Genomic DNA, 25,217 nt, shown 5'->3' with positions numbered 1-25,217 from the left:
CAAATCTAAATAGCCAACTCGATGCTCCTTTTTACCTCCACACCCCGCAGGTAGAAAGCTAGCCCCTCGCTGTGAAAATTAGCCTGCCGTCTGCTCCCCGACATGCTGATTTTCTGTGAACAGGGATTGGATTCAATCTGAATTCAAATCTAAATAGCCAACTCGATGCTCCTTTTTACCTGCACACCCCGCAGGTAGAAAGCTAGCCCCTCACTGTGAAAATTAGCCTGCTGTCTGCTCCCCGACATGCTGATTTTCTATGAACAGGGATTGGATTCAATCTGAATTCAAATCTAAATAGCCAACTCGATGCTCCTTTTTACCTCCACACACCGCAGGTAGAAAGCTAGCCCCTCACTGTGAAAATTAGCCTGCCGTCTGCTCCCCGACATGCTGATTTTCTGTGAACAGGGATTGGATTCAATCTGAATTCAAATCTAAATAGCCAACTCGATGCTCCTTTTTACCTGCGCACCCCGCAGGTAGAAAGCTAGCCCCTCACTGTGAAAATTAGCCTGCCGTCTGCTCCCCGACATGCTGATTTTCTATGAACAGGGATTGGATTCAATCTGAATTCAAATCTAAATAGCCAACTTGATGCTCCTTTTTACCTGCGCACCCCGCAGGTAGAAAGCTAGCCCCTCGCTGTGAAAATTAGCCTGCCGTCTGCTCCCCGACATGCTGATTTTCTATGAACAGGGATTGGATTCAATCTGAATTCAAATCTAAATAGCCAACTCGATGCTCCTTTTTACCTCCACACACCGCAGGTAGAAAGCTAGCCCCTCGCTGTGAAAATTAGCCTGCCGTCTGCTCCCCGACATGCTGATTTTCTGTGAACAGGGATTGGATTCAATCTGAATTCAAATCTAAATAGCCAACTCGATGCTCCTTTTTACCTGCGCACCCCGCAGGTAGAAAGCTAGCCCCTCACTGTGAAAATTAGCCTGCCGTCTGCTCCCCGACATGCTGATTTTCTATGAACAGGGATTGGATTCAATCTGAATTCAAATCTAAATAGCCAACTCGATGCTCCTTTTTACCTGCGCACCCCGCAGGTAGAAAGCTAGCCCCTCGCTGTGAAAATTAGCCTGCCGTCTGCTCCCCGACATGCTGATTTTCTGTGAACAGGGATTGGATTCAATCTGAATTCAAATCTAAATAGCCAACTCGATGCTCCTTTTTACCTGCGCACCCCGCAGGTAGAAAGCTAGCCCCTCACTGTGAAAATTAGCCTGCCGTCTGCTCCCCGACATGCTGATTTTCTATGAACAGGGATTGGATTCAATCTGAATTCAAATCTAAATAGCCAACTCGATGCTCCTTTTTACCTGCGCACCCCGCAGGTAGAAAGCTAGCCCCTCACTGTGAAAATTAGCCTGCCGTCTGCTCCCCGACATGCTGATTTTCTATGAACAGGGATTGGATTCAATCTGAATTCAAATCTAAATAGCCAACTCGATGCTCCTTTTTACCTCCACACACCGCAGGTAGAAAGCTAGCCCCTCGCTGTGAAAATTAGCCTGCCGTCTGCTCCCCGACATGCTGATTTTCTATGAACGGGGATTGGATTCAATCTGAATTCAAATCTAAATAGCCAACTCGATGCTCCTTTTTACCTGTGCACCCCGCAGGTAGAAAGCTAGCCCCTCACTGTGAAAATTAGCCTGCCGTCTGCTCCCCGACATGCTGATTTTCTATGAACAGGGATTGGATTCAATCTGAATTCAAATCTAAATAGCCAACTCGATGCTCCTTTTTACCTCCACACACCGCAGGTAGAAAGCTAGCCCCTCACTGTGAAAATTAGCCTGCCGTCTGCTCCCCGACATGCTGATTTTCTATGAACAGGGATTGGATTCAATCTGAATTCAAATCTAAATAGCCAACTCGATGCTCCTTTTTACCTCCACACACCGCAGGTAGAAAGCTAGCCCCTCACTGTGAAAATTAGCCTGCCGTCTGCTCCCCGACATGCTGATTTTGTGTGAACAGGGATTGGATTCAATCTGAATTCAAATCTAAATACCCAATGTGATGCTCTTCCTTACCTGCACACCCCGCAGGTAGAAAGCTAGCCCCTCACTGTGAAAATTAGCCTGCCGTCTGCTCCCCGACATGCTGATTTTCTGTGAACAGGGATTGGATTCAGTCTGAATTCCTGGAAGCCAAATCTATTTGCTCGTGCACTCTCTATGAGAATTTTGGGGGGTTTTCAGTAGGGTGACCTGCAGGGTTGGAAAAAGCGGCAAAGCTTTTAATCTACTCCAGTTAGTGTTAGGCTTTCGCTGTGACACTGCAGGTTGGCATCGGCAACTGATTGGATGATGCTACAAGTTTGCTAGATTTTTTTTTAAAAATTACACTTTTAAAAAAAAACGAAACGAGGAGAGATAAAAAAAAAGGAGAGAAGGGTAAAATATGCAATGGAAAAGTCAAATAAGTGAAGACGTGAGCTAAAATACCGTGGACATTGTGGTTTTCTAGTATATTATGGAGAGGCAGTTTGGCTGGGGGATTTTCCGCCAATCACCAGGAGACGGTGAGTTCGACTCCCGCCTTAGACATGAAAGCCTGCTGGTTGTCTTTGGGCCAATCACCGGGAAGTTGTGAGTTCTAGTCCCACCTTAGGCATGAAAGCCAGCTGGTGAACTTTGGGCCGATCAGTCTCTCTCAGCCCAACCCACCTCGCAGGGTTGTTGTTGTGGGGAAAAGAGGAGGGAAGAAGGAGTATTAGGTATGTTCACTGCCTTGAGTTATATATAAAAAAATAATAAAGGCAGGATAAAAATAAAGAGCTATTGACTCTCTGTGAAATTTTAAAATGTATTGTAAAACTGAAAATCGGTGTTATGTTTCAAGCTAAGGCTGCAATGTTTATTTATTTCTCTTTGATTATCCAGCTTCTAACAAAAACTGTCTGGATCCTGAGTTCCTGAAGGCAATTCCCATTATGAAAACACGGAGTGGGATGCAAGTAGGTGCAAGCTTTTTCAATCCAACCCAAGGTTGTTCTTTTCTCGCTACAAGGTCTGCGGTAGAATAGAATAGAATAGAATGGAATGGAATGGAATGGAATGGAATGGAATGGAATAGAATAGAATAGAATAGAATAGAATAGAATAGAATAGAATAGAATAGAATAGAATAGAATAGAATAGAATAGAATAGAATAGAATAGAATAGAATAGAAAATATGGAATGGAAATAATAGAATAGAATAGAAAATGAATAGAATAGAATAGAATAGAATAGAATAGAATAGAATAGAATAGAATATATGAATAGAATAGAATAGAATAGAATAGAATAGAATAGAATAGAATAGAATAGAATAGAATAGAATAGAATAGAATAGAATAGAATAGAATAGAATAGAATAGAATAGAATAGAATAGAAAATATGGAATGGAAATAATAGAATAGAATAGAATGGAATGGAATGGAATGGAATGGAATAGAATAGAATAGAATAGAATAGAATAGAATAGAATATATGGAATGGAATGGAATAGGACAGGATAGGACAGGACAGAACAACAGAACAGAACAGAAAATATGGAATGGAGTGGAATGGAATAGAACACAAGAGAATAAAAAAGAAAAGAAAATAATAGAGTTGGAAGGGACCTTGGAGGTCATCTAGTCCAACCCCTTGCTCAGGCAGGAAACCCTATACCATTTCAGAAAATTGGTGGTATATTAAGGAGTTACTCTTTTCACGGGCCAAGTGTTTTAAAGACCCTTTAATGGAACTCCCTGGATTTATTGCGCTGCCACTGAATGACGTAGCTACTTCATGACTAACTTTGCTTCTGTCTCCCTAAATCTCAGAACTGGCTGTTCAAGTAGAATGTAAAGGTTTGAGTACACCTACACCTTGACTTTCAACCATTTGTTTAGTGAGTGTGTGAAATTAAATTGGCAGTAAAAAAAAAGTGACTTACAACCAGTTTTTTTGCCCTTAGGATTGTTGTAGCAGCATCCCTGGGGTCATGTGGACAAAATTCAAGTGCTTGCACCTAGTATGTGTTTTATGACAGTTGCATTGTCCTGGGATCATGTGATCACCATTTATGACCAACTATATCAGGGGTCTTCAAACTTGGCCCTTTCATGACTTGTGGACTTCAATTCCCAGAATTCCACAGCCAGCGTGCGGGAATTATGGCCACTTTATGACTTTGGGACTTCAACTCCCAGAATTCCTCAGCCAGCATGGGGGAACTATGGTCCCTTCATGACTTGTGGACTTCAACTCCCAGAATTCCTCAGCCAGCATGAGGGAACTATGGCCCCTTCATGACTCGTGGACTTCAACTCCCAGAATTCCTCAGCCAGCATGGGGGAATTATGGCCCCTTCATGACTTGTGGACTTCAACTCCCAGAATTCCTCAGCCAGCATTCCTGGCTGAGGAATTCTGGGAGTTGAAATCCACAAGTCATCAAAGGGCCAAGTTTGAAGAGCCCCAGTTTAGAGCAGTGTTTCCCATCCTTTTTAAGATTGATGGACTTCAACTCCCAGAATTCAATTGCCGGCGGAGGAATTCTGGGAGTTGAAGTCCACCCGCCTTCAAGTTCCCGCGGTTGAGAAACTCTAGCTTAAAGAGGGCCTGTGCAGGAAACCCCTCCCCTCTTTTGCCTGCTGCCAACGAAGACCTTGAGGGAGAATTGTTTTGCTTTCCCCCCCCCCCAGTTCTCCTGCGCCTCCCCCAGCCACAACCACCCGGAGAACGCCTACGAGGTCTGGGTCTGCAACAGCGACGGTTACGTGGGGCAGGTGTGTCTTCTCAGCATCCGGAAGGAGCCCATTGTGGAGGCCTGCATTGCCGTCTGCTCCGCCCGGATTCTGTGCATCGCCTCCGTGCCAGGTCTCAAGAGGACCTACAGGTACCGGCCGTGCCAGCCTCCCTCCGAGGTGGGCTCTGCTCGGGAATCTCTGGGGGGGCTTGCAAGGGTTCCGCTGTGGAAGGAAGGAGGGGTCAATGGGGAGCTTTGGTTTTCATTCGTTCAGAAAAAATATATTCGGGCCATGTTTTATTTATTTATTTATTTATTTAGAATAGAATAGCACAGTGTAGAGTAGAGTACACTCAAGAATAGAATAGAATAGAATAGAATAGAATAGAATAGAATAGAATAGAATAGAATAGAATAGAATAGAATAGAATAGAATAGAATAGAATAGAATAGAATAGAATAGAATAGAATAGAATAGAATAGAAAATATGCAATGGAATGGATGAATAGAATAGAATAGAATAGAATAGAATAGAATAGAATAGAATAGAATAGAATAGAATAGAATAGAATAGAATAGAATAGAATAGAATAGAATAGAATAGAATAGAATAGAATAGAAAATATGCAATGGAATGGATGAATAGAATAGAATAGAATAGAATAGAATAGAATAGAATAGAATAGAATAGAATAGAATAGAATAGAATAGAATAGAAAATATGCAATGGAATGGATGAATAGAATAGAATAGAATAGAATAGAATAGAATAGAATAGAATAGAATAGAATAGAATAGAATAGAATAGAATAGAATAGAATAGAATAGAATAGAATAGAATAGAATAGAATAGAATAGAAAATATGCAATGGAATGGATGAATAGAATAGAATAGAATAGAATAGAATAGAATAGAATAGAATAGAATAGAATAGAATAGAATAGAATAGAATAGAATAGAATAGAATAGAATAGAATAGAATAGAATAGAATAGAAAATATGCAATGGAATGGATGAATAGAATAGAATAGATAGAATAGAATAGAATAGAATAGAATAGAATAGAATAGAAATAGAATGAATAGAATAGATAGAAATATGGAATAGAATAAAAGAAAAGAGAAGAGAAGAGAAGAGAAAATATGGAATGGAATGGAATGGAATGGAATGGAATAGAATAGAATAGAATAGAATAGAATAGAACAGAAATATAGAATAGAATAGAATAGAATAGAATAGAATAGAATAGAATAGAATAGATAGAAAATAGATAGAATAGAATAGAATAGAATAGAATAGAATAGATAGAAATAGAAAATTAGAATAGAATAGATAGAATAGAATAGATAGAATAGAATAGAATAGAATAGAATAGAATAGAATAGAATAGAATAGAATAGATAGAATAGAATAGAAAAGAAAATATGCATAGAATAAAGAAAAGAGAAGAGAAGAGAAGAGAAAATAAGATGGAATGGAATGGAATGGAATAGAATAGAATAGAATAGAATAGAATAGAACAGAAATATATGAATAGAATAGAATAGAAATAGAATAGAATAGAATAGAATAGAATAGAATAGAATAGAATAGAATAGAATAGAATAGAATAGAATAGAAAAGAAAATATAGAATAGAATAGAATAGAATAGAATAGAATAGAATAGAATAGAATAGAATAGAAAATATGGAATAGAATAGAAGAAAAGAGAAGAGAAGAGAAAATATGGAATGGAATAGAATAGAATAGAAAATATAGAATAGAATAGAGTAGAATAGAATAGAATAGAATAGAATAGAATAGAATAGAATAGAATAGAATAGAATAGAATAGAATAGAATAGAATAGAATAGAATAGAATAGAATAGAATAGAATAATATAGAATAGAAAATATAGAATAGAAAATATAGAATAGAATAGAATAGAATAGAATAGAATAGAATAGAATAGAAAATATAGAATAGAATAGAATAGAATAGAATAGAATAGAATAGAATAGAATAGAATAGGATCCAAAAGCAAATTAAACCTAAAATTCAACGTGTAGCAGACTCACTTTTCTTTTTTACAACGCCTTCTTTCCTAGGGAACGCCCCGTCTCTCTGGCCAGCCCAGCCTCAGAGCTACCAAACCCCACCCTGGATGAGGCTCCCCCTCAACCATGTTTGCACATCTCCATTTCTGGATCTTCTCTGGAGATCTTGGAGCCGATGGATATCACCGGCCAGGAACTCGTCCCGTTTGACAGCGATGACACCGACGACGAGTCCTCGCCAAGTCCCTCGGGCACCCTTCAAAGCCACTCCACCATCTCCAGTTTTACAAGTGAGTTGTCTGTTTCTGGAAAAAGAAAAGACACGGCGAGCTGTGAAGTGAGTTCATATAGTGACCGTTCAAAGTTACTACAGTGCTGGAAAAGTGACACACTTACGACCATTGCAGCATCCCCGTGGTCACGTGATCAAAATTCAGAGGCTTGGCAACTGGCACGTATTTATGACGGTTGCAATGTCCCAGGGTCACATGATCAAAATTCAGATGCTTCGTATTTATGACTGTTCCAGTGTCCCCGGGTGTCACGTGATCCCCTTTTGCAAAATCAGTGGGGAAGCCAGATTAATTTTAGAACTATGTCACTAACTGAACAACTGCAGTAGTAGTAATAGTAGTAATATAACAACAACAACAACAACAATAATAATAAAGTTGGAAGGGACCTTGGAGGTCATCTAGTCCAACCCCCTGCTCAGGCAGGAAACCCTTGGTCAAAGAATGCAATAAGATTTGTCTGGCATGATCTGTTTTTGACAAACCCATGTTGGTTTTTAGTGATCACCTTGTGATTCACTTAAGAACTGTGGCAAGAAATGCCATAAAATGGAGCCAAGTTAACATATGTCTCACTTAACGACCAAAATGTTTGGGCTCAATTGTGGGGGTAAGTCGAGGACTACCTGTACTGCAAAAGTCCCGTTACACACACACACACACACACACACACACACACAATCACACACAAACACACACGGAGTTGTTTTTTCAGCCCATTTTCTTCTACCAAGACTTGGTTGCTTTAAGAAACGTTTTAAAAATCCAACTTTTTCTCTCTTTCTTTCCCCCTAGCAAGTACTTGATAAAGCAGCGTGGAAGCATTTCAGCACAAACAATTCAGTTGTCTCTCTGTTCCTAAGAAACAGGCATTTTATTACCTAGCAAAATGTCCAAATATTTTTGCTCCCTGGAAGCTGCCCTTGTTTATCCACTTTGAGAATCACAGCGTTGTTAGAACCAAGATGGAATAATATGACGTATTCTGCACCGAATGGGAGCTTGTTATTGTTTATATTAATGCTGTAGCCAGTGTCTAGATGGTGCGATGCGATATCCTATTAATAAGCAACGCACTGGAATAAACCATCATCCATATAACAATGCTCCCTCCTAAAAACAATTTTTTTATTATTATTAATATTGTTAAAAGGAGCGGCCCCAATCTTTCAAAACAGAATGAAGCATTTATTATAGCAGCCCTTTAAAAATAGCAGCACATTAAAAAAAAATCTCCAGGCATAACTTCCTGTTTAGCTATAAACTAGTTTTCCCAAGCTGATGTCTGCTAAAGTTGGTGGGGACTGGACTTCTCCAATTTTCCTGCTAGAGGACGTGCTAGCTGCGAATTTAGGAAGTTAAAACTTCCTAGGAAGTCTTTCAAGGAAGGATTCTGGATTTGGGAGAGAGGTTTTAAGCAATTTGCAATAACCCACCCTGTATTCTGGAATAAAAGTGTGGAGGAAGTGGGTTTTCCAAATTTTTTTTTATTATTTTTATTTTAATTCCATTTATATCCCGCCCTTCTCCGAAGACTCAGGGCGGCTTTACAAATTTAGCAGTAGCCTTCATTCTATGTATATGCCTGCTTATTAGGGCTTTCACACACCCCCCAAGCGGCATTATTACAAAGTCAGCTTAATTGCCCCCAACAATCTGGGTCCTCATTTTACCTACCTGGGAAGGATGGAAGGCTGAGTCAACCTTGAGCCTGGTGGGACTCGAACCTGCACTAATTGCAGGCAGCTGGTGTTACTTAAGGAGGCATTAGCCCACTGCTCCACCAAAATCTCTTGAATATGAGGCACCAGGAGAAGCGGAGAGAAGAGCGGTGAATGTGGTGATGGGCTTGCAAGCAAAATCTTATGAAGAATAGTTGAAAGAATTGGATGTACTTCGAAGGAAGGAAGGAAGGAAGGAAGGAAGGAAGGAAGGAAGGAAGGAAGGAAGGAAGGAGTGGATAGACAGAACAGAACAGAACAGAACAGAATAGAATAGAATAGAATAGAATAGAATAGAATAGAATAGAATAGAATAGAATAGAATAGAATAGAATAGAATAGAATAGAATAGAATAGAATAGAATAGAATAGAATAGAATAGAATAACAGAGTTGGAAGGGACCTTGGAGGTCATCTAATCCAACCCCCTACTCAGGCAGGAAACCGTGTACCATTTCAGACAAATGGCTGTCCAGTCTCTTCTTAAAAACCTCACGTTTTGAAGCATTCACAGTTTCTGGAGGCAAGGAGTTCCACTGATTAATTGTTCTAACTGTCAGAAAATTCCTCCTTAGTTCCAGGTTGCTTCTCTCCTTGATCGGTTTCCATCCGTGGCTTCTTGTCCTGCCTTCAGGGGCTTTGGAGGATAGCTTGACTCCCTCTTCTTTGGGGCAGCCCCTGAGATGCTGGAAGGCTGCTATCATGTCCCCCCTCGTCCTTCTCTTTCATTAAACTAGACATACACAATTCCAGCAGCCGTTCCCTATATGTTTTAGCCTCCAGTCCCTTGATCATCTTTGTTGCTCTTCTCTGCACTCTTTCTAGAGTCTCAACATCTTTTTTTACATCGTGGGGACCAAAACTGGACGCCGCATTCCAAGTGTGGCCTTACCAAGGCCTTGTAAAGTGGTATTAACACTTCACGTGATCTTGATTGTACCCCTCTGTTAATGCAGCCCAGCACTGTGTTGGCTGTTTTGGCAGCTGCAGCACCCGGCTGGCTCCTGTTTAGGCGATGGTCCACTTAAATATGTTTGCAAATGTTTGTAAGTCGAGGAATCCCCATATTTTGCTGTCCTCTTTCCTTTGCCAGATGAGGAGAGCCCCAGTTCCAAAGATGTGACGGCCGAGACCACCAGCTCGGAAGAGGAGCAGGACCCCGGTAGCTTCCTTCCCATCGTTCGCCCCTTCGCCCAGAACCAAATCGGCGAAAGCCCCATGGATGGCCGAGCCATGAGGCGCTCCAGTCAAGGCTCTTTCACCAGGGCCAGTCTCGAAGACCTGCTGAGCGTGGATCCCGAGGCCTATCAAAGCTCCATGTGGCTGGGCACCGAGGATGGCTGGTAAGGACACCCTGCCCTGGCACCCCTCCAGGTTTGGGGCTAACGGGTGGTGCCAGAACCCCTGTTTTTCTTGAGTGTCCAGATGAGAAAGAGGGCTCCCCGCAGGCTCTCTATCCCAGGGGTCTTCAAACTTGGCCCTTTTAGGACTGATGGACTTCAACTCCCAGAATTCCTCAGCTAGGCACGCTGGCTGAGGAATTCTGGGAGTTGAAGTCCACACGTCACGAAGGGGCCATAGTTCCCCCACGCTGGCTGAGGAATTCTGGGAGTTGAAGTCCACGAGTCATGAAGGGGCCAAACTTTCCCCTTTGCTGGCTGAGGAATTCTGGGAGTTGAAGTCCACGAGTCATGAAGGGGCCAAATTTTCCCTCATGCTGCCTCAGGAATTCTGGGAGTTGAAGTCCACAAGTCATGAAGGGGCCATAGTTCCCCCATGCTGCCTCAGGAATTCTGGGAGTTGAAGTCCACAAGTCATGAAGAGGTCATAGTTTCCCCATGCTGGCTGAGGAATTCTGGGAGTTGAAGTCCACGAGTCATGAAGGAGCCATAGTTCCCCCATGCTGGCTGAGGAATTCTGTGAGTTGAAATCCATGAGTCATGAAGGAGCCATAGTTCCCCCATGCTGCCTCAGGAATTCTGGGAGTTGAAGTCCACAAGTCATCAAAGGGCCACGTTTGAAGACCCCTGCTCCATCTCATTGGCTGGGCTGCTCTGAGGTCACAGGATGCTCTGAGAGCTCTTGAAAATGATTTAATATAAATATAATTCCTTTCATTGCTTGGGAGCCAGCGGGCGATCGTTTGGCTAACTCTGTTCGTGGAAGAGATATTTGTAGGTCGGAGTTGAGGCCTTCGGTGGTCTCTGAGCTGGGCTGTTTTATTGCAGATGTTTCATGACCCAACTAGGTAACATCATCAGTGCTGGAAGCAAGTGGGGTTTGCCCTTTCTCCTTATATACACTTTTATATACATCTGGTTTGACCTGTCAGTGTTGGTGGGAGTGAGCTTGTAACCACAGCCTAATCAAGGAACCACGAAGAACACCGCCACCAGCACCGACAGGGCAAGCCACTCGCATTGAGGGTATTACGTAGTTGGGTACTGAAACGTCTGCAAGAAATCAAGCAAGTATGATGGTTCCGATTAATGAGACAGATCAAAGAACACTGCATGATAGTTTATTCCAAAAAAGTCTATAGTAATGAGAACGGAGCATCAGCACTCATGGATGGATGCCAGAATCTGAATTCTCCTCCCCTTAACACATCAGTATCATACAGAATCTCCCTCCTTTAATTACACGTCATAAATCACTTTCACCAATTAGTTTAACACACGAAGTTTCACTTCCCTTCTGAAGCGGCTCTTATCTTCTCAAAACATCCGGGTTGAATTCCTCCGGCGCTTTAGTGATTCAAAGCCAAACAGTTAAAGCAAAAGGCTGCCTCTTATATTGTCAGTGCAAAAACATGTCAGTGTTTGCAGCATTGACACCAAGCTCACAGAGCAGCAAGGAGCCCACAGTTCAATCCTGAGCTACAAATATGGGATTCTGAGGTGTAGATATTGTTCCCCTGATACGTTAGCCTCAGTAGTTCTCCTCCTCCTCCTCCTCCTCCTCCTCCTCCTCCTCCTCCTCCTCCTTCCTTCCTTCCTTCCTTCCTTCCAGCACAGATGATGTTACCTAGTTGGGTAATGAAACATCTGCAAGAAACCAGCCAAGCTTAGAGAGCACCAAGGACCCCACAGCCCCCTCCCTCCCTCCCTCCCTTCCTTCCTTCCTTCCTTCCTTCCTTCCTTCCATTCTTCCTTCTTCCTTCTAGCACAGATGATGTTACCTAGTTGGGTAATGAAACATCTGCAAGAAACCAGCCAAGCTCAGAGAGCAACAACGACCCCACAGCCCCCTTCCTTCCTTCCTTCCTTCCTTCCTTCCTTCCTGCCTTCCTGCCTTCCTGCCTTCCTGCCTTCCTGCCTTCCTGCCTTCCTGCCTTCCTTCCTTCCTGCACAGATGATATTACCTAGTTGGGTAATGAAACATCTGCAAGAAATCAGCCAAGCTCAGAGAGCAACAACGACCCCACAGCCCCCTTCCTTCCTTCCTTCCTTCCTTCCTTCCTTCCTTCCTTCCTTCCTTCCTTCCTTCCTTCCTTCCTTCCTTCCTTCCTGCCTTCCTGCCTTCCTGCCTTCCTGCCTTCCTTCCTTCCTGCACAGATGATATTACCTAGTTGGGTAATGAAACATCTGCAAGAAATCAGCCAAGCTCAGAGAGCAACAACGACCCCACAGGCCCCCCCCTCCTCTTCCCCCTCCTCCTCCCCACGAGTCTAGTACAGTTTTTCATCAGTCATCTCTCTTAAATCAGCACAATGCCCTTTTTGCCTTGAGTTGCCTCCGGATCCGGACCTCACGTCTCTCCCCTTTGGTTTGCAGCATCCACGTCTATCAGTCTTCAGACAACATTCGCAACCGGAAGAACAGCCTGAAGATGCAACATTCGGCCTCTGTCACCTGCATTTTGTAAGTGTCGAAGCACATTTAGGGTACACACGTACCCCATGCGCCACTACGCCGGACCGGTTGATATCCCGTGCGGATTTAAGGAGAAGTCCCAATTTTGCTGCACGCGGTAAAGGAAGGAATAGAAAAGTGTAAAGACCAAAAGATTTAGTGAAGGATGGAGCGTTTAGAACAGGGTTCTTCAAACTTGGCCCTTTTAGGACTTGTGGACTTCAAGTCCCAGAGTTCCTCAGCCAGGCACGCGTGCCTGGCTGAGGAATTCTGGGAGTTGAAGTCCACAAGTCCTAAAAGGACCACGTTTGAAGAGTCCCGGTTTAGAAGATGTTTTGAACATGGGACAAGCGATCACGATTGGATCTGGGGGGGAGGAAGGAAAGTCTGGGCTGCTTCATGACTTGAATGATTCTCCTTCCCATGAACACGCTTCTCTGGGCGTTTTAGGGCCGCCATTCCAGGAGGATCTCAGGCCAAGAATGGACAAGGATTTGGCTGGTGTGGTTTGAGGGGATTGCTAACTTGGGCCAAAGGACCTCCGAGGTCCCTTCCAGCCCCAGGAGTCTATGATACTGTGACCTCCGGGGTCAACTTCCCACCCCAAGGAGCCTATGCTTCTGTGACCTCCAGGGTCCCAACCCTAGGAGACTATGCTTCTGTGACCTCCGAGGTCCATTTCAAACTTAGGAGTCTACGATATTTTTTTTTCTCCTTAAACCTTTGCAATTTCAGTTGTGGGAATGGATTATTGCCGATCAGTGAATAAAAGCATTTAGGAATGTATTGGAGATAACACAACCCAGGCTTGACGATTCAGCAGAGGTGAATTATTTTTTTCACTGCTGTTCTGGCTACCATCCTATCGTGTGTGAATGGGTTTCCGAGCAGCCCGCTTTTATCTGACGTAAAATGTGTGGTTTCTTTCCCCACCCCTCCACATTATTGTAATTTATTTCAGAGTGGGGGGAGAGGAAAGGTGGAATAGCATAGAGCTGTCCATCGTATTTTATTCTAATTCCATTTTTAATTGTATTTTATCAAATTCCATTTTAAATCGCTTGTATCAAATTTGAGTAACAATTTCTGCTGGAAATTGGCACTTTGATATGGCCCGAGGGCTAATCAATAAAGTTGTTAATACATAGAACTGTCCAGAATTATAGGGGAAGCTGGGAAGCATATCAATTCGCTAAAATCATTGTTATCGTTCCACAGGTATCTTGATAACCAGGTGTTCGTGTCCCTGGCCAATGGAGAGCTGATCGCCTATCAGAGGGAGGCAGGTAAAAAGGCTGAATATACACCTGCCACTTAAGGACACCCGGCCTTTCCTGGTGCTTTGGCTCCGAAAGTGGCCAAGGATATATTTTCTCCTATTTCTCCCACCCCCGCAGAACTACACCTCCCATCACACACCCCCACTCAGCAAAGCCCTGGCCACTTCTGCTTTCCTGTTCCGGAGGGGTTGAGAAAGTTGGGGCTGGCAATCCCACAAAGCTGGGGAGGGGTGACCTTGCAAAATTGGAAGCACGTGTGAATCCTATCCATCACACTGAGTAGCGGTGATGGCAGAATCGCTTCCCCAGGTCAGACCCTCTTGCTGGTTTTTTTGGGAATGGATAATGCCTCGTTTAGTGACCCCACTCCCACCATTCGTTTAGTGACTGTTCAAAGTTAAACCAGCATTGGGAGAAAGAAAAAAAAACGACTTATTTTTCATCTTTCCGAGCATCCCCACGGTCCCGGGATCAAAATTCAGACACTCGGCAACTGACTGGTGTTTATGACGGTCGCAGCGTCCCCGTGTGTGTGTGTGTGTGTGTGTGTGTGTGTGTGTGTCACGTGATCCCCTTTAGCGACCTCCTGACGAGCAAAGTTAAGCCAGATTCGCTTGACGACCGTGTTACGAACTAAACAACTGCAGCCATTCACTTAACCACGCAGGCGAGGAAGGTTGTAAAAAGGGGCGAAACACATCTAACCACTGTCTCGCTTAACGAAAGAAATTTTGGCCTCAGTTTGTGCTTGTAAATCGAGGACTAGGTATAACCCAAGATTCTGGCCGATATCCTAAATAACCCCAAAGCATTTGGAGAAGGTGTGGGGGGGGGGGGCGAGAAAAGATTGTGGCGGCATTCACACAATACCCGTAGGCTCTTGTAGGAGTGTCATTGTTATAAACTTCCACAATAGCTTGTACCACAAAAGGGTTACGTGACCGTGGCGATACGGCACGTCGGAAGTGTGAAAGGCGGTCATAAGTCATTTTGTTCAGGGCCGTTGTAACTTCGAACCGTCACTAAACGATGGGGTGTAAGTCAAGGGCTACCTGCAAACTGATTTATCGCTATGAAGCCTACGCACAAGGAATCTTTTCAACTAAAGGTTAGCGCCTGCTAGGAGTTAGCTAAGGGGTGACTGTATTCAAGGAAGGTTGAACGGAGCAGTTCCCTTGTGGCTACGAAGGGATTCCAGGCTGACTCCTCTTTTGACTCTGCCTCTCCTTCTCTCACGGCCACATCGCCCAAATAGCGAGGCGTCTTCCGTGAAGAAGCAAAACGCAGGTTGCCTTTCTCCTTTTCTCTCTTCCAGGACGCTTTTGGGATTCTCACAACTCAAAGTCTCTCTTGTTGGGCTCTCCGGGCAGCCCCGTAACCAAGATGGTGGCCGTGGGCGGGAAGCTCTGGTGTGGCTGCCAGAACCGAATCGTTATCCTCAAGACTTCCACGCTGCTTCAGGAGGTAAGAAGGGGCCAATTCTAGCTCCACCAGCTTCTGCAGGCAACGTCAGCACCAGGTGGATACCTGCAAGTAGGTTCCTCCAGGTTTTGCAAGGGGTCTTGGGGAACCAGGAGATCAGTGGTGATAGGGTTGGAGACCCCGTGCCCATAGCTGACTTTGGGCTTCTAAAATTAACACGTACAAGTGGAAATCATAAGGTTTTTGAGCAGGATCCATCTGTTGTGATTCCGTGCCAACCAATGGGCCCGGCAGCTTGGGAATCAGAGGAGGAGGAGGAGGGGCCTGGAGAGCCATCAGAGGAGGAGGAAGGCTCTGAGGAGCTCCAGAACTTACAATCTGATGAAGAGCCTGGCCCCTCCACTCCTCCTCAGGCTGAGACCCAGCTGTGCTAGGAAGCTGAGTCAGACTCTGAGGACTCACAGCTGGAAGACATCATAGACCAGTGATGGCGAACCTTTTAGAGACTGAGTGCCCAAACTGCAACCCAAAACCCACTTATGTTTCATTGGCAGCTGGGTAGCTGGGGCACAGTGGGTGGGCGTGGCCCGTTGGGTGGGCGTGCCCTATCAGGGGGCATGGCTTCAGTGGTAACGGCAGACTGGGTGGGACTAAAAAGTCAATCAATTCCAACTTTGCGAGATCTTTTTTTTCCCCGCGAGAAGTTGAAATTGATTGATCGAACCTTTTTTTTTTGCACATGGTGGTGGAAGCCTCAAGCGAAAAGGTTTTATAAAAACCATCTGAGGGCCTAGGACTGGGGCGACAGGATGCGTGCCCACAGAGAGGGCTGTGTGTGGCACCTGTGGCACGTGTGCCATAGGTTCGCCACCACGGTCATAGACGCTTGCAAATGCCGACAGGCAGCAAGAGCAGGACAGAGGGAGGCAATGGGGCGACTCCAAGGGCGAAGGAGAAGGCCTTGAGAAGCTACACCTGGGGGCTGCGTAATAAAAAGGGAAGGTGTGGGCGGTGCTGGTTGCTGAAGGCAACCCTTTGCGAAGGACTCAGGTTTCGTGGGATCGTGTTCTGTTCGCCTGGCCTGTGGACAATCCTCCGATTGAATCGTGTTCTGTTTGCCTTTGCTTTTGGGACATTTTGCAGGCCTGTCAATAATAATAAAAGGGGTTTGTTTTTCCTGCATTTCCAGCCTACTTGTTAAAAGAGGGGTGTGTCCTTGTGAGTTCACAAGGACTCACATAGGCTGGGACAGAACACCATCTTCCCACTGGATTCCAGATCCTGCATGCTTGATCTTTGGGTGCCTGTTGTTGGGAGGGGAAATGAAATAGTCCGCAGGTACGAAACCCAGCAAAACAAAGGCTTGGAGAGAGAAACATGTACAGCTAGTCCTCGACTTACAGCCAAAACTGAGCCCAACATTTCTGTTGCTAAGCAAGACAGTTATCAAACGCGTTTTGCCCCATTTGATGACCTTCCTCGCCACCGTTGTTAACAGGATCGTTAATTTAGTAACACAGCTGTCCAGCGAATCTGGCTTCCCCCTTTGACTTTGCTTGTCAGAAGGTCGCAAAAGCGGATCGATCACATGACACAAGCGCACGCGCACACACACACACACACACACACACACACACACCAGCACTCTGCAACCGTCATGAATACGAGTCGGTTGCCAAGTGTCTGAATTTTGATCACATGACTGTGGGAATGCTGCAGTGGTCGTAAGCGGGGAAAACGGTCACAGGGCACTTTTTTCAGTGTGGTCGTAACTTTGAACGGACACTAAACAAACTGCTGTAAGTCCAGCACTCCTTGTACTCACTTCTTCCAGCAGTTGTCATAATTTCAAACGGTTGCAAAACAAATGCTCATACGTTGGACAGCCACTTGTCTGGAATGGCATAGGGTCTCCTTCCTGAGCAGGCGGTTGGAGTAGATCAGGGCTTTCCAACCAGCGGTACGGGTACCACCTGTGGTACGTTGGCACCTGGCAGGTGGTACGCGGCCATCCTAGAAAAGTGGTAGCGGGGGAGGGGAATGAGCTGAACCGGTGGCAGCCCCGCACAAGCCTGAGCGAGAGACGGCTGGAGCTGCAGGGCTGTCGGGGCTCAGCGGAAGTGCCAGGATCAGCGCCAGGATCCAGATGGAGCTCAGCACCAATCCTGGCGCTTCTGAGCCCAGAAGAAGCGCCAATCAGCTGGAATGTTGCAGCATCTCCAGGGTCTTGTGATTTACATTCAGATGCTTGGCAACGGATTCATATGTATGACGGTCACAGTGTCCCAGGGTCACGTGAAGTGACCAAAACCTGCTGCAACCACCCAGCAGACGGGGGGGGGGGGGAAATAAAAACCAAACACACCCCCCATCCCACCCCGACTGCCAATCCTCAACAGAAATGCTCACAGCCATGAAAACCTCGGACAGGAGGAAGAGCGCCGCCGGGCGGGCAGGCAGGTGTCTTGCTCGGCTGTGGCTTGGGGGGCACTTTTTTCAGGGCCATTGTAACTTCGAACAGTCACTAAGCAAATTGTTGTAAGTTGAGGACTACCTGTACTTCATCACTTTTTTTCTTTTTTTTTTTTTTTTGGTCATCAAGTTTTTGACACCTTGCTAGGCGACTGGTGGTACTCAGATGTTGCCATCTCCTAAAAGTGGTACAATGGGTGAAAAGGTTGAAAAGCCCTGTGCTAGATGACCTCCAAGGTCCCTTCTCTGTTATTCTATTCTGTTCTGTTCTGTTCCTGTTCTATTCTATTCTATTCTATTCTATTCTATTCTATTCTATTCTATTCTATTCTATTCTATTCTATTCTATTCTATTCTATTCTATTCTATTCCATATTTTCTATTCTATTCCATTCTGTTCTGTTCTGTTCTGTTCTGTTCTATTATATTATATTATATTTCCATTCCATATTTTCTATTCTATTCCATTCTATTCTATTTTATTATATTATGTTATATTCTGTAATTCTATTCTATACTATTCTATTCTATTCAATTCTATTCCATTCCATTCTATTTCCAGTCCATATTTTCTATTCTATTCCATTCTATTCTATTCTATTATAGTCTAGTCTACCCTCCCCTCCCCTGCGCTGCTCTACACTACACTACTCTATTCTGTTCTATTCTGTTGAGGAGTACTTGTAAAGGATGCGAGTATCTTCATGAGAAGTCAACCAGGTCTCTCTGCTCTCCTTCCCAGCACACATTTGTGGTCGGGCAAGACGGCACCCGCAGTGTGACGTGCCTGGTGACCTCCAGCGTCGGGATTTGGGTCACCCTCCAAGGGAGCGCCCAGGTCCGGCTTTATCATCCTGCCAGTTATGATCAGTTGGCTGAAGTGGATGTCACCCCTCCGGTCCACAAGATGCTGGCAGGTAAGGCCCTGGAAATCAGGTGCCATTGCAGCTCCTCGCATGAGATTGCGGGGTGTGTGTGTGTTTGTGTGTGAGCATGCGTGTATGTCTTTACGAGATGAAGTGGCTGGAAACACTCCCATCCAAGACAGTGTTCCTCAACCTTGGCCACTTGAAGGTGGGTGGACTTCAACTCCCAGAATTCCCCAAGCAGCATGCTGCCTGGAGAATTCTGGGAGTTGAAGTCCACCTGTGCTGGCTGGGGAATTCTGGGAGTTGAAGTCCACCTGTGCTGGCAATAACAATAGCAACAACAACAATAGTAGTAGTAGTAGTAGTAGTACTAGTACTAGTGCTAGTAATACATATACCCACATACACACACACGTATGACCTAGAGAAACAGCACGGTCTAGTTTGGATGTGTACGTACACATAGCGAGAAAAACAAATCTTGTGAGTTTACCAAATGGATGACATATGGAACAAAGCTGTATGTATGTATGTATGTACGTATGTATGTCTGAGGATGTCTCTGTGGTCATGTGGCCGGCATGACTAGACGCCAAAGGCGCACGGAACGCTGTTCCCTTCCCACCGGAGTGGTCCCTATTTTTCTACTTGCATTTTTACGTGCTTTCGAACTGCTAGGTTGGCAGAAGCTGGGACGAGTAACAGGCGCTCACTCTGCTACGCGGCACTCGGGATTCGACCGGCCAAACTGCCGACCATCTGATCGACAAGCTCAGCGTCCTAGCACATTGAGCCACCATGTCCTCGGACAAGTGCTGGCTCTTCGGCTTTGAAACGGAGATGAGCACCGGCCCCTAGAGTCGGAAACGACTAGCACGCATGTGCGGGGGAACCTTTACCTTTATGTATGTATGAATGAATGAATGAATGAATGAATGAATGAATGAATGAATGAATGAATGAATGAATGAATGAATGAATGCTGCTCTGGATTTTTTATTTCTCCAGAGAGCAGAGGAACACAGCATGGGGTATGTCCACAAAAGTGGAGACAAACAAGCCAGGATGGTGTTTGCAAGCGCACTTTTCAAAAAGGCGCTGCATTCAGCCGTGTGGTTACTACCACCCCCTCGATTTTCCAGACAGGAAGAGAAACAAAGGCCAGACAAACCATCATTCCTGGCTCTGATTTTTTTTTTTTTTTTTGAGGACCACTTGAACAATTAACCCAAAGACTTCTATAACCTTCGTCTCTTCCCCGGCTGTAGGATCGGACGCCATCATCCGGCAACACAAAGCGGCTTGTTTGAGGATCACTTCCCTCTTGGCCTGCAAAGAGTTGCTCTGGATCGGCACCAGTGCGGGGGTCGTGCTGACCCTCCCCATCGCAGGCAACAGCGCTGCTTTGAAGACCCCTCCTCTCCCTGTCGGACTTTCCCAAGGCCACACCGGTCACGTCCGATTCCTTACGTCCATCGAGCTGCCCGAGGGATTTAATGCCCTTTTTCCCTTGCCAGGAGAAGCAGGTGAGCTGGCCAAGATCTTTTCAAGGTGATTAGAGCAGATCAGAGGCTGAGCGAGATTGGATCTACTCTAGAATGGATTCAGTGCAAGGAGTCCTTGTTTAATGACGGCCTCAAATAGCAACCGAAATTACGACGGTGAGGAAAAGGAAATTTTATGGCTTGCCTTTATTCACCTTTTAAAGGTTGTATGGAATCAAAACACAGGATCCAAAAAACCAATTGTCAAGGCATATGGAAGTACAGGCAGTCCTCGACTTACCACAGTTCACTTAGTGACTTTTCAAAGTTACAATGGCACACACCAAAAAAAAAAACGACTTACGACCATTTTCACACTTACGACCGCAGCAGCATCCTCACGGTGACGTGATCGAAATTCGGACGCTTGGCAACTGACTCATAGTTACGATGGTCGCAACGCCCCGGGGTCACGTGATCCCCTTTTGCAGCCTCCTGACAAGCAAAGCCCATGTGGGAAGCCAGATTCACTTAACAACCGTATTACCAACTTAGCAACTGAAGTCGTAAAATGGGACAGAACACACTTACTGAATTTCTCACTTAGGAACATTAACTGGGGTCCATTGTGGTCATAAGTCAAGGATTCCCTGTATTTATTATTTTAACAATGCACACTGGAGGTTATTTCCCTCCAGAAAATAGTCAGAGGAAGTCTTACACACGAAAGGAAACGTTGAGATTTATACATTTCAAGAAAAGAGGAAAAAATGAGAGCCCTGCAGATGCGCAGGGGATAAACAATGCAAGCATGAATATTCATAATTAGCAAACCTCAAATTACGGGTAACCCTTGACTTAACAACCACAGCTCAGCACAAAATCTCTGCCGCTAAGCAAGTCGGTTCTTAAGTGAGTTTTGCTCCAATTTTGTGACCTTCCTTGCCACCGTTGTTAAGCGAATCGCTGCGGTTGTTAAGCGAGTAACACGGTTGTTAAGTGAATCTGGCTTCCCCCGTTGACTTTTGCTTATCAGAAGGTCGCAAAAGGGGTTCACGCGACACCGCAACCGTCATAAGTACACGCCAGTTGCCAAGCCTCCGAATTCTGATCACGTGACCAGGGGGAGGTGGCAACGGTCGTAAAAAAAATCACCACAAGCCGCTTTTTTCAGAGCCGTCACAACTTCGAGCGGTCACTAAATGAATTGTCAGCCGAGGACTGCCCCTACGGGGCATTCGGTTTTCCTCGGATAGATCTAGGTTAGCTGGTTACAGAATTGCATCTTGATCAACTACATCTCTCTCACACACACACACCTTTCCCCGTACAGGTACAGAAAAATCCAGCGACTCGGACAAACGGGATTCGACGCGGCACCGGCCATCGAAGTCCAAAATGCTGGTGGTCAGCGGTGGAGACGGCTACGAGGATTTCCGGCTCACCAACAGCAGCGAGACGGTGGGCCGGGATGACAGCACCAACCACCTCCTCCTCTGGAGGGTCTGATGTGGGTCAGAACGGGGCGCTCACCCCCTCATTGTGGGGCGAGGCAGAGAGTGAGAAAGAGAGAGAGAGAGCCAAACTCCCGTCCTCGCCGTTCCCACCCGAACGGCTGAATTTCTTTAGCTGTGCCTCGTCCTCCGTCTCGTACGCGTGATTGCCGCCCGGACCCACGGGGGGCACCGTGCCTTGAGGTGGATTGTCGCCGATCCGCCCTGCCGACCAACCCCCTTAGAACGCACGTCCATATTGCACGCCTCGCGCTTACCGCTGTCTCTAAGTGTAACGGGGAGGCGCACGCATGGGCCTGTGGGTGCGAGAGGCTGGAGGAGGGCCCGAGGGTGGCCACGCTGTCACGCGGAGGCCCCGTGGGAAGGCCCGAAGGTGGACCTTTGGCCCCGTTTACGAGGGGATAGTCCTCTTTGGGGAAACGATTTGGCGCCACGTCCCCCGAGGGATTGGACCTTGTGTCGATGATGGTCTTCTAAGCCATCTCAGGGGGCTTTGACGAGATCTAGACCTCGTTCCAGGAATCTGTTCTCCATCCAGACTTTGATTCCCCCACGTGCTTTTCCAAAGGAGGTCCGAAAGCAGAAGTCCACCCTTAACCTCCTGACCCTTTGCACGCCAGGATCTTCCGATTCACCGTTTTACCACGATCTAGGGATTCCTTTCCCTCACCGCCAGGCTACCGATAACTCGAGGGGGGGAGTATGTTGCTTGCCCGTGGGTGCGCGTGTGTTCTTATGTGTAAAATAACCTTTATTTATTGTTGATTGGAGCAAAGAGGGGCTGTTTGGGGCCACAAGAGTGAAACGAGAGGGCTGAAGATGCTTATGGCACGTTTCCTCGTCTGAATCATCATACCCGTTAAAGTCCTTGCTTTACGGCAACAGGAGAAGTCGCCTCAGCGCGTACCAGAGGTTACAGCCTGTGGCGGTGGAGTCACCCCAGAATAGCTGAAATGTGTGTGTGTGTGTGTGTGTGTGTTTATCAAGGACTGACTGGGACAAAAGAAATGGTGGGTAGAGACAGTTAACGAGGGCTTGGACTGGTTTCTCTCAACCTGGGTCAATTTAAAACGGGTGGACTTCAACTCCCAGAATTCCCTGGCCACCTGGGGAACGCTGGGAGTGGAAGTCAGAATAATAGAGTAACCGTTGGGAGGGTCCTTAGAGGTCTTCTAGTCCAACCCCTGCCTCTTGCAGGAGAGCCCTCTACCACTTCAGATAAATGGTTGTCCAATCGCTTCAAAACTTCCAGTGTTGGAACTTCTGGAGGCGTGCCAGCTGGGGGATTCTGGGAGAGGAAGTCCAGCCATGTTGGCTGGGGAATTCTGGGACCTCCATCCAAGCCGGCTGGGGGATTCTGGGAGAGGAAGTCCAGCCATGTTGGCTGGGGAATTCTGGGACCTCCATCCAAGCCGGCTGGGGGATTCTGGGAGAGGAAGTCCACCCATCTTAAAATTGCCCAGCTTGAGGGAGGGGGGAAAAAACGGGATAGTCGCCATACGAAGCAGACCTACCAAACCCTGACCACTGCGTTTTCCTCGGTGTTTTCTCGCCAGGGCATCAGGAAGCCGAAGGGGGAACGAGGAGGAGAGGGTCGCAGCCCCCCACCCCTCCCAGCCTTGTACTTTGTACAGTATTTATATTTTGTGTTTTTTTTAAATGCCAGCTCTTCCCTGTTTTGCGGAAAGGGCCGAAGAGGCACGGAAAGGTTAGCAAGCACTTAATTTGCAGGTTGCTTTTTGTGGAACGTCGAGGGGAGGGCCTCCACCCCCCAAAGAAAGAAATACAACACACACACACAGACACACACACACACACCCCTCCAAACAGCTGTTGTGTTTGTTATCCTCTACTGCCCCTGAAAATCAGGAGAGAAGCAAGACTTGCAAACGAAGCAGCCAGGAAACCTAGAAGGAAACTCAGGGTCTGTTGGCCTCCGCCATGGATGGCCTTGGATTTGGTCAAGAGGAAGAAAAATATAAGATGGGCTGGAGAATGAATGAGAATTCCTAGGCACCCTTCAGGGCTGATATTTTCGACTCTGATCTGGTGTTCCTTCGGCCGTGGACTTCTTGAGGGGAACTAATTCGCTCATCCAGTGTGGAATTGAACTCGCGTCTAAATTGTGCTCGATCGGGTCGCGACGCGCCACCGGCGCCCCTTGAAACGTGAGACCGCGCAGGTTGCCAAAATGCTGAAATGCAAAGCTGGTGAGTTAGTCAGGCCATCTGTTAAATAAATAAATAAATAATTTTATTTGTATACCGCCCTTCTCCCGAAGGACTCAGGGCGGTGAACAGGGCAAACATATAAAAAATACGAAATACAAAAATTAAAAAAGGAATTTAAACAAGATGCCCAAGTTAACAATAGATTAAAATACATTTAAAACAACAATAAAATCCAAACCCCATCCCCCATCAGGCCAGGCCGGCTTGTTCGAACAAATAAAGTCTTAAGACTATAATAATCAGCAGAAGTCAACCAACTTGGATAACCAGTTCACTCAGGCCAAACTTAAGGGATCCTCGGCGCTCTCTGAGTTTGGTTATCCCAGAGGTGCCTTTTTTTTTTTTCAGGAGGCAACTAAAACTCCCTCGTTTTTCTTTGAAGGCGCAGAGCCGAAGAAGCTTCTTGGAGGAGGAGCAAAAGTTCTTCAAAGAAAGAAAGTCCAGTGGCCTCGTGAAAAAGAAACGCACCTTTGGGATCAACTATGACTTGGGAGTGATGGAGACTCTCCAAAGACATCTGAGCTGGGTGGTTTTCTTGCAGACGTTTCATGACCCAACTAGGTAACATCATCAGGGCTAGAAGGGAGGGGGGAGGGTTGTAGAGTGGAGGAGGAGGAGGAGGAGGGCTGTGGGGTCCCTGGTGCTCTCTGAGCTGTGTTGCTTTCTTGCAGACGTTTCACGACCCAACTAGGTAACATCATCAGGGCTAGGAGGGAGAGAGGAGAACATTCCCCAGAGCCTTTATCACCAATGATGTTTCTAAGTTGGGTCATGAAATGTCTGCAAGAAAGCAACTAAGCTCAGAGAGCACTGAAGACCCCACAATCCTCCTCCTCCTCCTCCTCCCCACTCCCAGCACTGATGATGTTTTTTTATTTTTTTATTATTTTAATTCCATTTATATCCCGCCCTTCTCCGAAGACTCAGGGCGGCTTACAAGCTTAGCAGTAGCCTTCATTCTATGTATATGTATATGTTACCTAGCTTGGTCATGAAACATCAGCAAAAAAACAACACAGATCAGAGGGCACCTAGGACCCCACAGTCCTCCTCCTCCTCTTCCTCACGAGCCCCCTTCTAGCCCTGATGATGTCACCTAGTTGGGTCATGAAACATCTGCAAGGAAGCAACTAAGCTCAGAGAGTACTAAAGACCTCACAGCCATTCTCCTCCTCCTCCCTTCCGGCACTGATGATGTTCCCTAGTTGGGTGATGAAACGTCTGCAAGGAAACCACCCAGCTCAGAGAGGACCAGGGACTCCACAGTTTAACCCTGAGCTACAAATATTCCGTTCCC

The 25,217-nt window shown here is 45.9% G+C and overlaps 1 protein-coding gene across 1 annotated transcript in view; it reads left to right on the top strand.

Moving 5' to 3' along the window:
• Positions 1-21,779, top strand: part of ARHGEF17 (Rho guanine nucleotide exchange factor 17) — a 123,865-nt gene extending 102,086 nt beyond the window's left edge. The window contains exons 12-21 of the mRNA XM_081327788.1: positions 2,904-2,977; positions 4,698-4,891; positions 6,832-7,070; positions 9,888-10,137; positions 12,571-12,657; positions 13,867-13,934; positions 15,244-15,392; positions 18,565-18,739; positions 19,960-20,217; positions 21,509-21,779. Coding sequence (XP_081183914.1) covers positions 2,904-2,977; positions 4,698-4,891; positions 6,832-7,070; positions 9,888-10,137; positions 12,571-12,657; positions 13,867-13,934; positions 15,244-15,392; positions 18,565-18,739; positions 19,960-20,217; positions 21,509-21,684 — 1,670 coding nt within the window. The 3' untranslated portion in view covers positions 21,685-21,779. The remainder of the gene's footprint in view (positions 1-2,903; positions 2,978-4,697; positions 4,892-6,831; positions 7,071-9,887; positions 10,138-12,570; positions 12,658-13,866; positions 13,935-15,243; positions 15,393-18,564; positions 18,740-19,959; positions 20,218-21,508) is intronic.
• The last annotated feature ends 3,438 nt before the right edge of the window (positions 21,780-25,217 follow it).

This window comes from Vipera berus (genome assembly GCF_964194415.1).
Source record: "Vipera berus genome assembly, chromosome: 4".
NCBI classification, from domain to species: Eukaryota; Metazoa; Chordata; class Lepidosauria; order Squamata; family Viperidae; genus Vipera; species Vipera berus.
This window is presented reverse-complemented; position numbering and strand designations above follow the sequence as displayed.